This window comes from Lepidochelys olivacea, assembly GCF_965140295.1.
Source record: "Lepidochelys olivacea isolate rLepOli2 genome assembly, chromosome: 1".
NCBI classification, from domain to species: domain Eukaryota; kingdom Metazoa; phylum Chordata; order Testudines; family Cheloniidae; genus Lepidochelys; species Lepidochelys olivacea.
Window position 1 is genome coordinate 327959014 of NC_140411.1, and position 12336 is coordinate 327971349.

Genomic DNA, 12336 nt, shown 5'->3' on the forward strand with positions numbered 1-12336 from the left:
TTAGTTGGGGGCTGAAGGTGACGCCTGCTAAGTCATTATGCAAGGTAACCTATTTCCCCTTGTTTTTTCCTACCTCCCCCCCACTCAGACTTTCTTGTTAAACCATGGATTTGTGCTGGAAATGGCCCACCTTGATTATCGTACACATTGTAAGGAGAGTGATCACTTTAGATAAGCTATTACCAGCAGGAGAGTAGGGTGGGGGGAGAGAAAACCTTTTGTAGTGATAAACACCCATTTTTTCATGGTTTGTGTGTATAAAAACACCTTCTGTATTTTCCACAGTATGCATCCGATGAAGTGAGCTGTAGCTCACGAAAGCTTATGCTCAAATAAATTGGTTAGTCTCTAAGGTGCCACAAGTACTCCTTTTCTTTTTGCGAATACAGACTAACACGGTTGTTACTCTGAAACTTCTCCCATAGGTTACCAGGGCTTTTATTTCAAGCTTATTAGAATATATATCAGTGAGTTACCATGGCACTCTTGTGGTCAGACATTTGCAGATGATCATAACTCAAAATATCCCAAGCTAGCATCTTTTGGTTACCTGTCATCAGTTTAGAGATTACGGTATTCTATTTTATGATCTACGGCTACTTGTGGTTAGCTGCATATGCCAAAGCTTTTGGGTCTTCTGCCTTGTTTATTTAAACCATTGTATTACAGGCCTGAGGCCTATAGGCTCATTGCTGTACTGTTTTAACTTATACCTATGCCTTACCAAGCAAATACCTACAGTTAAATCCAAATCAAGATAATTAAATCCAAAGCTGAATGCAAGGAGATCTCACAAAAATGGCTGACTGGGCAACAAAAGAAAACAATGACAGCATAGCTGCCTGCCTCAAATGTTTACAAGACCACAGGCAGCCCTCAGCTATCCACCCCAAACGCATAGTCAAACTCATCCATTTCATCCTCACCCATAACAATTTCACATTCAACAGCACTTTGTCCAAACCGTGGGAACAACCATAGCATGCCAATATGTCAGCCTCTCTTTGGGCTACATTGAAGAACAGTTTGTGGACACATGCACCACAAAACAAATCATATACCTAAGATCATATACATCAATGATATTTACCTGGACAGACAGGTAAACTCCCTCATAGATTTCCACTACAATTTCAGCAACCACCATCCATCAGTTAAACTCTCTCCCACACTAGCATCAATTTGCTGGAAACCACAATCAGTTTCAGCAACTGGAACCCTACAAACAACCATATACAAGAAACCCACAGATCACCACACCTAGCCTCATAGATCCAGTAACCATGCCAAACACACCAAGAAATCTTTTACCTACAGCCAGGCACTTAGATTCTACAATATGCTCCAAGAAGAAAATCTGAGATGCACACCTTATCACTGCTTTCTCCAAACAAGGACACCGCATCAGAACAGTAGATCACGTCATGGATCAGGCCACCCAAATACCCTGAGAGAATCTACTTCAATACAGAAATAAAACACCCATAGTTGTCACCTACTCCCCCGCCCACACTGGAACCTATACGGGGTATCCTCAAACTTTTACAACTTATGCTCGATGGGGACCCCATCCTGAAAGAAATCTTTCCTGCACTCCCACTTCAAAACACCCCCCTAGTCTCTCCACGCACATCATCATCAAAAGCAAGCTCTCTACAGACCAGAACACACCAACTCAAAGCATCACCAGACCCTGCCAGAACAACAGATTCAAAACCTGCAGACATTATCTCCACTACTACAATGTTCAACACCCCACACAACACAAGCTCCATCGATTCTACACGACTATCACATGTGGAATACCTCATCCAGCACACTAACTGCCCCAGTAACAACTATGTAGGGTGAAACCAGACAATCACTACGCTCCCAAATGAACTCTCACAGAAAAATGATAAGACAAAAACACCACATCACCTGTGAGTGAACACTTTTCACAAAACAATCACTCTATATCTGACCTATCGGTCCTCAACTTCAAAGGAAACCTGCACAACACTTTCAAAAGATGAGCCTGGGGGGTTAAATTCATTACTCTGCTGGACACTAAAAATCATGGACTGAACAGAGACACTGGATTTATGGCTTATTACAACAAACTGTAACCCACTAACATCCTCATTTTGTCCTGTGACTTCAGCGGTGTCTCTACCTTGAATGGTGCAGTACAATATGTGTTAAGTACTTATGCTGCAGCTAAACAATCTGTTCCACCTTGCATTTTGTTGTGATGCTGGAAGTTCCTTTCCCAGACCTGAAGAAGAGCTCTGTGTGGCTCGAAAGCTTGTCTCTCTCACCAAAAGTTGTTGATCCAATAAAAGATATTACCTCACCCACCTTGCCTCTCTAATATCCTGCGACTGGCCTGGCTACAACTACACTGCGTGGGCAACAAAATGACAGATGAAATTCATTGTTATATGCAAAGTGTGCACATTGAGAAAAAATAATCACAACTATACATACAAAATAAAGGCTTCTAAATTAGCTATTACCACTCAAGACTGACTGTAAGCCTGTGATTGCCAGAAGCTGGAATTGGACAACCGGGGATGGATTGCTCAATATATTGCCCTGTTCTGTTAATTCCCTCTGAAGAATCTGGCACTAGGCAGGATACTGGGCTAGATGGACCATTGATCTGACCCAGTAAGGCCCTTCTTATGTTCCTAGCCTTTAGTTCAGAATAGCTAATTACCAATCACTGTTGGCTAAATATGATTATTTGAACGATTCCAAATTCCTGGACTTCATTGACAAGTTTCTGCACTAAGAGAGATCACAATTCCAGGTTCTCATTGAGGATGGCAAGTTGATTGCCAGGACCACTTTTCAATCAGTGGTTATGTAGCAGATACATCTTCAAAGTCAATGGCAGCAGCCGTTGTGATGTGCTGTGAATCATGGCTTCATGCTTTGGGGTTTCCCAGGGAGGTCCAGACATCATGGAGGAGATGGATCACTTGAAATTGCCCTATTGTGTTTGTTCCGTCTGAAGCATCTGGCTCTGGCCATGGTGAGAGACAGGATACTGGGCTATATAGACCTTTGGTCTGACTCAGTATGGCGCTTCTTATGTTCTTATGACTCAGGAATCTTGGATTCTATTCCAGATTCTGGAGGGGAATGTTCTATGGTTGTCAGTGACCCTTCTACCCATCGCCTTTAGTCTGTCCTTCTGCCAGTCATGTCTCTCCCCCACCCCACCGTCCCAGTCTCCTTGCCCAGCCAGTCCTAATTCTCTCCTGAAGGCTACCCAGTGAATCAAATCTCCATCCCCAGGGTCCTCATCCCACTTTCCTTCCCAGACACGCTGCCTGGGAATTCCAGTCTCCTCCTTCGATCTCAGTCTCCCCATCCCACTGCTTCCAGTCCTTCCACCCAGGTTCCTTATTCCGCAATGCTTAGCCAGCCCAAATCTAATCCCTCTCCTCCCACCTCAGCTCCTCATCTGATCTGGCTCCTAGTCATTGTTCCCCCTTCTTCTCCCACTGGTTCACTCCCAGTCCCCCTGCCCTCCACTGCCTGTTTGTCCCAGTCATTTCTCTCTCCCACCACCCACACACTGGATTCTTAGCCCCTCTGCTTGGGAGTCAGGCTGCAGTTTTTTCTATGCTGTCCAGGAGCCGGGAGATGGAGGGCATGCATTAAGACACAGAAGATATAATCTCCCTGTCCTCGGCACCTAGGAGCAGCAATTTCATGATAAGCTTCTGCTCAGATCCTGCATTCCTGGGAGGTATCATGCTTAGTGCAAATGAAAAATTGTCAAAAAATTTAGCTACCAAAGTATACCCTATACTGCGGAGATGTGAACTAAGGTTTTTCAGAAGGTTATGAATTGGCCATGTTTGGGTGCTTTTTCACTGAAACAGCAAAAGGCACCTTGCTCAAGTGTGGTACAGCAGTCAGTGCTCGAGCCTTAATTTGTCAGAAAGTGCCTTAGAGTGAGGTTAATTAGAAGCTTCTTATGGTATCCAAACCCCAATTTGAAATATGAGGGTTTCTACCAAACTGAAAGATGGATAGAGGTTCTGTTGAATTTTTGGCCTTTATATTGGAAGTTTAAAACTAAATGCTTCTGCCAAGGATTTCTGAAGTAACTAGTGATTTTGGGGGCTTCATTATTTGGGGGCTTCTTGTCACAAAAGAGGCGTTCTCTGGACTTTTAAGTATCGTGCCACTTGATGGCATCACAAGTTTGGCACATAGATTAAGTAGTTTTGAAAATTGTGACCTGGATACTATGAGTGCCTATGAGTGTATCCTGATGTGGGCTTTTGAAGAATACCACCCTGATGTCTATTAGAAAAGTGAAAGAAGATGGGTCCTTTGGGAGCACTTTATCTTTAGATATTTTGTGGACTTTTTAGCTTTCTTTTCTCTCTGTTTGAATATGTTCATTCTAGGGTTGTCAGTTAATCGCAGTTAACTCACGCAATTAATACAAAAAAATTAATCGTGATTAATCGCACTGTTAAACAATAGAATACCAATTGAAATATATTAAATATTTTTGGATGTTTGTCTACATTTTCAAATATATTGATTTCAATTAGAACACAGAATACAAAGTGTACAGTGCTCACTTAATATTATTTTTGATTACAAATATTTTGCACTGTAAAAATGATAAAAGAAATAGTACTTTTTCAGTTCACCTCATACAAGTACTGTAGTGCAATCTCTTTATTGTGAAAGTGCAACTTACAAATGTAGAACTTTTTTGGTATATAACTGCACTCAAAAACAAAACAATGTAAAACTTTAGAGCCTACGAGTCCACTCAGTCCTACTTCTTGTTCAGCAAATCGCTAAGATAAACAAGTTTGTTTACATTTACAGGAGATAATGCTGCCCTCTTCTTATTTACAGTATCACCTGAAAGTGAGAACAGGCATTCGCATGGCGCTTTCGTAGCCGGCATTTCAAGGTATTTATGTGCCAGATATGCTAAACATTTGTATGCCCATTCATGCTTCAGCCACCATTCCAGAGGACATGCTTCCATGCTGATGATGCTCCTTTAAAAAAATAATGCATTAATGAAATTTGTGACTGAACTCCTTGGGGGAGAATTACATGTCTCGTGCTCTGTTTTACCCACATTCTGCCATATATTTCATGTTATAGCAGTCTCGGATGATGACCCAGCACATGTTCATTTTAAGAACACTTACTGCAGATTTGACAAAACACAAAGAAGGTACCAATGTGAGATTTCTAAAAATAGTTATAGCATTTGACCCAAGGTTTAAGAATCTGAAGTGCCTTCCAAAATCGGAGGAGGAGGAGGTGTGGAATACGCTTTCAGAAGTCCTAAAAGAGCAACACTCTGATACAGAAATTACACAATCCAAACCATCAAAAAAGAAAATTATCCTTCTGCTGGTGGCATCTGACTCAGATAATGAAAATGAACATGCGTTGGTCTGCATCACTTTGGATTGTTATCGAGCAGAACCAGTCATCAGCATGAACGCATGTCCTCTGGAATGGTGTTTGAAGCATGAAGGGAAATATCAATCTTTAGTGCATCTGGCACGTAAATATCTTGCAACGCCGGCTACAACAGTGCCATGCGAAAGCCTGTTCTTACTTTCAAGTCACACTGTAAAGAAAGAAGCAGGCAGCATTATCTCCTGCAAATGTAAACAAACTTGTTTGAGCAATTGGCTGAACAAGAAGTAGGACTGAATGGATTTGTAGGCACTAAAGTTTTACATTTTTAAATTTTTTAGTGCAGTTTTTTGTACATAATTCTACATTTGTAAGTTCAACTTTTATGCTAAAGATATTGCACTACAGTGCTTGTATTAGGTGAACTGAAAATACTATTTTTTGTTTTTTACAGTGCAAATATTTTTAATAAAAAATAAATATAAAGTGAGCACTGTACACTTTGTTTTCTGTGTTGTAATTGAAATCTATATATTTGACAATGTGGAAAATATCCAAAAATATTTAAATAAATGATATTCTGTTATTAACAGTGCAATTAATCTCAATTAATTTTTTAATCGCTTGACAGCTTAATTCATTCTGTATACTACAAAATGGATTCAGAATAAAAGGTGTAATAAACTGAACAGGTTAGTCAAACACCTGTTAGGAATTGTCTAGGTAATCATAGAAATGTAGAACTGCAGGAACCTTGGTAGGTTATCTAGTCCAGACCTCTGTACTGAGTCAGGACTAAGTATTAGCTAGACCATCTCTGATAGGTGTTTCTCTAACCTGTTCTTAAAATCCTCCAATGCCAGAGATTCCACAAAGTACTTCTCCCTAAGTAATTTGTTCCAGTGCTTAACCACCCTTACAGTTAGGAAGTTTTTCCTAATGTCTACTAATGTCTAACCTAAATCTCCCTTGCTGCAATTTAAGACCATTACTTCTTGTCCTGTCCTGTCCTCAGTAGTTAAGGAGAACAATTTATCACCTGTATCATTATAAAAACCTTGTACATACTTGAAGAGTGTTATCATGTGTGTCGTCCCCCCTCCCCCAGTCTTTTCTTCTCCAGACTTCACAAACCCAATTTTTTCAGTCTTTCCTCATAGGTCATGTTTTCTGACCTTTAATCATTTTAATTGCTGTCTTCTGGACTTTCACCAATTTGTCCACATCTTTCTGAAAGTGTGGTTCCCAGAACTGGACACAATACTCCAATTGAGGCCTTATCAGTGCTGAGTAGAGTGGAAGATTTACTTCTGATGTCTTGCTTACAAAACTCCTATTAATATATTCCCAAATAATGTTTGCCTTTTTTGCAACAGTATTACATTGTTGACTCATATTTAGTTTGTGATCAGCTATAATTTCCAGGTCCTTTATTGCAGTACTCCTACCTATGCAGTCATTTCTCATTTTGTAATTATGCAGTTGATTATTCCTTCCTAAGTATAATAATTTGCATTTGTCCTTATTGAATTTCATCCTGTTTATTCCAGACCATTTCTCAAATTTGTCAAGATCATTCTGAATTTTAATTACATCCTCCAAAATGCTTCCAGCCCCTCCCAGTTGGGTATCATCCACAAACTTTATAAGTGTACTCTATGCATCATTTATGAAGATATTGAGTAGAACCTGACCCAGGATATATCCCTGCAGGACCCCCCTTGATATGCCCTTCCAGCTTGATTGCGAACCACTGATAACTAATCTCCTGGTATGCTTTTCCAGCCAGTTGTGCACCTACCTTATAGTAGCTTCTTCTAGGCTATATTTCTCTAGTTAGTTTTATGAGGTCATGTGATACAGTGTCACAAACCTTACTAAAATTGAGATGCATCGTATCTACTGCTTACCCCCATCCACAAGGCTTGTTACCCTTTCAAAGAAGGATATTAGGTTCATTTAACATGATTTGTCCTTGACAAATCCATGTTGTCTGTTACTTATCTCCTTATTGTCTTTTAGGTGTTACAAATTGATTGAGTATTTTCTCCATTATCTTTCTGGGTATAGAAGTTAAGCTAAGTAGTCTAAAATTCCCTGGGTTGTCCCTATTCCTCTTTTTATAGCTAGGTACTGTGTTTGCCCTTTTCTAGTCCTCTGGGATCTGTCCCATCCTCTACAAGTTCTCAAAGATAATCGCTAATGGCTAGCTCACAGATCTCCTCAGTCAGTTCCTTAAATATTCTAGGATGTATTTCATCAGTCCTTACCGGCTTGAAGACATCTAACATGTCTAAGTAATTCATAACTTGTTCTTTTCCTATTTTAGCCTCAGATCCTTCCCCATTTACACCGATTTTCACTATGTATATTTTCCAATCACAGCTAACCTTTTTTAGTGAAACAAAAAAGGCATATAACACTTCAGCCGCTGCTGAGTTTTCTGTTGTTGTCTCTCTCTCCTGGTTGAGTAATGGGCCTACCCTGTCCTTAGTCTTTCTCTTGCTTCTAAAGTATTTGTAAATGTTTTGATGGTATCCTTTGTGCCCCTAGCTAGTTTAATTTCATTTTTAGTCTTCACCGTTCTACTTTTGTCCCTACATGCTTGTGCTGTTTTTTTATATTCATCCTTCATAATTTGACTTAGGGTTTCCACTTTTTATAGGACTCTATTTTGAGTGTCAGGTCGTTCAGGATATCCTGGTTAAGCCAGGGGGTCTCTTCCTAGCTTTCCTATGTATTGTGTTTGTTTGCTTTTGTGCCCTTAATAATGTCTCTCTAAAATACTGCCAATTCTCCTGAACTCCTTTTTCCCTTAGGGATCTTACCTACCAATTCTCTTAGTTTGCTGAAGTCTGCCTTCTTGAAGTCCGTTGTCTTTATTCTGATGTTTTCCATTTTACCATTCCTTAGGATTGTGAACTCTTATCATTTCACGATCACTTTCATATAAGTGGCCTTCTTCCTTCAAATACTCAACCAGTTCCTCCCTTTTTGACAGCATCACATCTAGAATAGCTTCTTCCCTCATCGCTTTCTCCATGTTCGGAAATAAAAAGTTGTCTGCAGTGCATTCCAAGAACTTGTTGGGTAATCTGTACCCTGCTGTATTATATTCCCAACAGATGTCTGGCTAGTTGAAGTCCACCCATCACCAACAAGTCCTGTGTTTTGGATTATTTTGTTAGTTGTTTTAAAAAAGCCCCATTCACCTCTTCTTGCTTATTAAGTGATCTATAATAGACACCTCTCATGACATCACCCTTGGTTTTTTATATCCCTTTTATCCTTACCCAAAGACTTTCAACGGGTCTGCCTTCCACTTCTATTGCAACCTCAGTGCAACTGTATGCATCTTTCAAATACAAGAAAACACCTCTCTTTTTTCCCTGCCTGACATTCCTGAACAAGCTCTACCCTTCTATGCCAATAGTCCAGTAGTGAATTATCCCACCAAGTTCTGTGATGCCAATTATGTCATAACTGTGATTATTCACTAGTATTTCTAGTTTTCCTGTTAATTCCCCATACTTGTAGCATTAGTATACAAACATATAACATGGTCAGTAGATTTCCCCTCTATATTCCTTCTTGTTTCTCCTTTGTCCTTGCTGTGATTGCCCGTGTTCCTCCCAGCTTCCAACCCTTCCTCAAGGTCTCCATGTTTTGGATTTACCTGTGGGCTTTTGTCTCCTATTCCTGTCGAACCTAGTTTTAAGCCCACCTTAGAATCATAGAATATCAGGGTTGGAAGGGACCTCAGGAGGTCATCTAGTCCAACCCCCTGCTCAAAGCAAGACCAATCCCCAACTAAATCATCCCATCCAGAGCTTTGTCAAGCTTGACCTTAAAAACCTCAAAGGAAGGAGATTCCACCACCTCCCTAGGTAACCTTACCAGGTTAGCCAGTCTGTTTCCAAAGATACTCTTCTTCCTTGATAGGTGGACCCCATCTCTGCTCAGTGGTCTTTCTTGAAAGAGCATCCCATGGTCAAGGAAGCTGAAGCCCTCATGGTGACACCATCTGTGCAGCCATGCATTTACTTCCTGGATGTGTGTGTCTGTGCCTGAGCCCATGCCCTTGACTGGAAGGATCAATGAGAACACCACCTGTGCCCCCAGTTCCTTCACCCTCACTCTCAGAACATTGTAGACACTTCTGATCTGCTCAGGGTCATATGTTGGTGTATCATTAGTGCCCACATGTATGAGCGGCATGGCATAACAATCAGGGTTGGATGATCCTCGGCCATCCTTCTCTAGTACTTAGTCCTGCCTCAGTGCAGGGGACTGGACTAGATGACATGTCCTACATTTCTTGCAGCCCTACATTTCTGTGATTCTATGATTATTTCATAGTCCAATTCAATGGACTAAAAAAAAAATTCTTATCAATCTGTTTAAAAACACAACCATATTAAATCTTCTATTATAAAGCTGTCCTTTGAAATTTAAAATGTGTAATAATTTTAACTAATTTATATAGCATCATAGAGTTTTAAGGCCAGAAGGAACCACCAGACCATCTAGTCCAGTGGTTCCCAAACTTGGTTCGCGGCTTGTTCAGGGTAAGCTCTGGCGGGCCGCAAGATGCTTTGTTTACGAAACAGAGCGTCAGAAGGTACGGCCGCTTGCAGCTCCCAGTGGCCCAGTTTGCCGATCCTGGACAATGGGAGCTGTGGGAAGTGGTGGCACGACCCCATATATGGAGATCAGTTAGACCCTGAGCATGTAAGCTTGATTTAGTTGGGGATTGGTTCTGCTTTGAGCAGGGGGTTGGACTATATGACCTTCTGAGGCCCCTTCCAGCCCTGATATTCTATGATTCTAAGCAAGAACCAGCCAGCTAAGTACCTGAGAGAGAGAATGCTCAGAGCTCTGGCCCTCCCTGTCCAATATCCCATCTCCAGGTGTGGCCATCCCTGATGGTTCAGAGGAAAGAGATTAAAAAAAAAACAAAAAAAACCCCACCACCCTTACAGAATACATAGGGGGGAGGGGAGAGGACACTTCCTGACCCTTGCAGGGTTGTAATTTGTTTGCAATAGATGAAAACAATATACACATTTTGATTGATGATTTTTTCCATAACAGTTACAAGTTATGATTGTCATTTTTCCCTCTCAAAGAAGATCCCTGTAATTATCTTTACCTTCTCAGCCTCAAAGGTCTGGGTGCTGACTGTCTTCTCAGGAGAGGCTGCTGGCACCTGCTAGTGCTAATGATTTGAACAAATGATTGACTGCAGAGATGAGAGGCACTTTTTCCTCAGTTCCTTCCAAGGCTAAGCACAATTCTTTCATAGGAATCTCAGTTCTTGTTGGTCCAGAATACAACACCAAACATGAATTCCAAACTCCAGTCCCCACATACTAGTACATCTGAGCTACTGATAGACCACAGAGTTAATAATTTTGTTCTTAGCACATAGAACTTAGCAATTTACAATCTGTATGAGAATCTTTCTTGTAAATTTTACATCATCCAATGCAAACTATTTATTTTCTTTAATCTGCAAATAGCAAAATTATTATTGTGGAGAGTTGTACTTGTGAATGGATGCTTAAGTTAGCAGTATCTTAATAAAATATCTGTTACATATTAGATATCTTCAATCTTGAGTGAAATATTAGGGAAAGATTAAAATCATAAGTCAAATGTTTCACTGGTGATACAGGATGGGAATGGGTGAATTTTTAACTTCTAAAATTATGAGGCTGTAAGACATTTTAATAATCTAATATGCAGTTATTAGAAACACAGGTAAGGAAACCTGAGTGTCACTTTAAATTCTCATAACTGTCAGCTAATGATTTTGATGCCTCCAAGTTTTTAAGAAACTGGATGAAGTGTCAAACCAATGTTGTTTATAGACAATAAAAAACATGCCATGGGTACTAATTGTTCTACTTCTACTTCTTGTTTGTACTAGCAAAAACCCGTGCTGCGGATTTATTGGTGAATCCCCTGGATCCAAGAAATGCAGATAAAATTAGAGTTAAAATTGCTGATCTGGGAAATGCTTGCTGGGTAGTAAGTATAAAAATCTTATTTTAAGTTTTTAGCCTTCATTATTGAGAACAAACCTTTTTATTGTTAGTTTTTTTTCCATTAATGCCATTCTTTCCATTTTAGCATAAACACTTCACTGAAGACATCCAGACAAGACAGTATAGATCCATAGAGGTTTTAATAGGAGCAGGTTACAGTACACCTGCAGATATCTGGAGTACAGCCTGTATGGTAAGAACAAGAATATGCTGTTATTTTATTATGTCAATCAAACTTTATTTTACTAAATAAAATTCATTGAGAACACTTGCTTATTTACAGTGTGGACCTGGCTATAAGGGTGGTTCTTATAAATTAAGTAATCACAGGAGCAATGCTATAACTGAGATAATAAACATATTTTCACTATAAGTTTGATATTTTTTTCCCACCTCAACTTCTCCAACATTCTCAAAGTAGTAGCTTCCAGTAATTGTCCTTGCATGGTCTTTTGGCACAGAGGAATGTTTTGCGGAAAGTTTCATTCTTGTTCGAGTAGATGCAGCCATGTATTCTATGCTGGTGTGTGTGCCTTGCATACTGGAACCAGAGAACTTAGCCTAGCAGTATCCATTGGGGCGGCACTGATGTTCTGTGGCCGTAGCCCCTCCTCATGTCATATAAAGGTGGTGCTGCCCTGACGCCCTCTGTTTCTTGTCACTGCCCATGGCTAGAGTCGGAGCTCTGTGTGTTGACTTCACCTCACACTTTTGCTTTCAGTTTTCTGAGAACTTTTCTTGTATAGGTTTAGTTTAAGTGTTAGTTTATTGTTAGTAGATTAGTTGGCTAATGCCGTTTGATGTCCTAACGAGAGTTTAAGCATTCTCCATTGTGTAGGGGGGCCATCCCGAACAGTGACCCTCCCACACATAGGTTGCTTGT

General features: G+C 40.2%; 1 protein-coding gene across 15 annotated transcripts in view; it reads left to right on the top strand.

The window, feature by feature from the left end:
* Positions 1-12336, top strand: part of SRPK2 (SRSF protein kinase 2) — a 309081-nt gene that overhangs the window by 253305 nt on the left and 43440 nt on the right. For all 15 annotated transcript variants that reach the window (XM_084644353.1, XM_084644365.1, XM_084644364.1 and 12 more), the window contains 2 exons: positions 11336-11436; positions 11539-11646. In XM_084644353.1, the coding sequence (XP_084500479.1) occupies positions 11336-11436; positions 11539-11646 (209 nt within the window). The remainder of the gene's footprint in view (positions 1-11335; positions 11437-11538; positions 11647-12336) is intronic.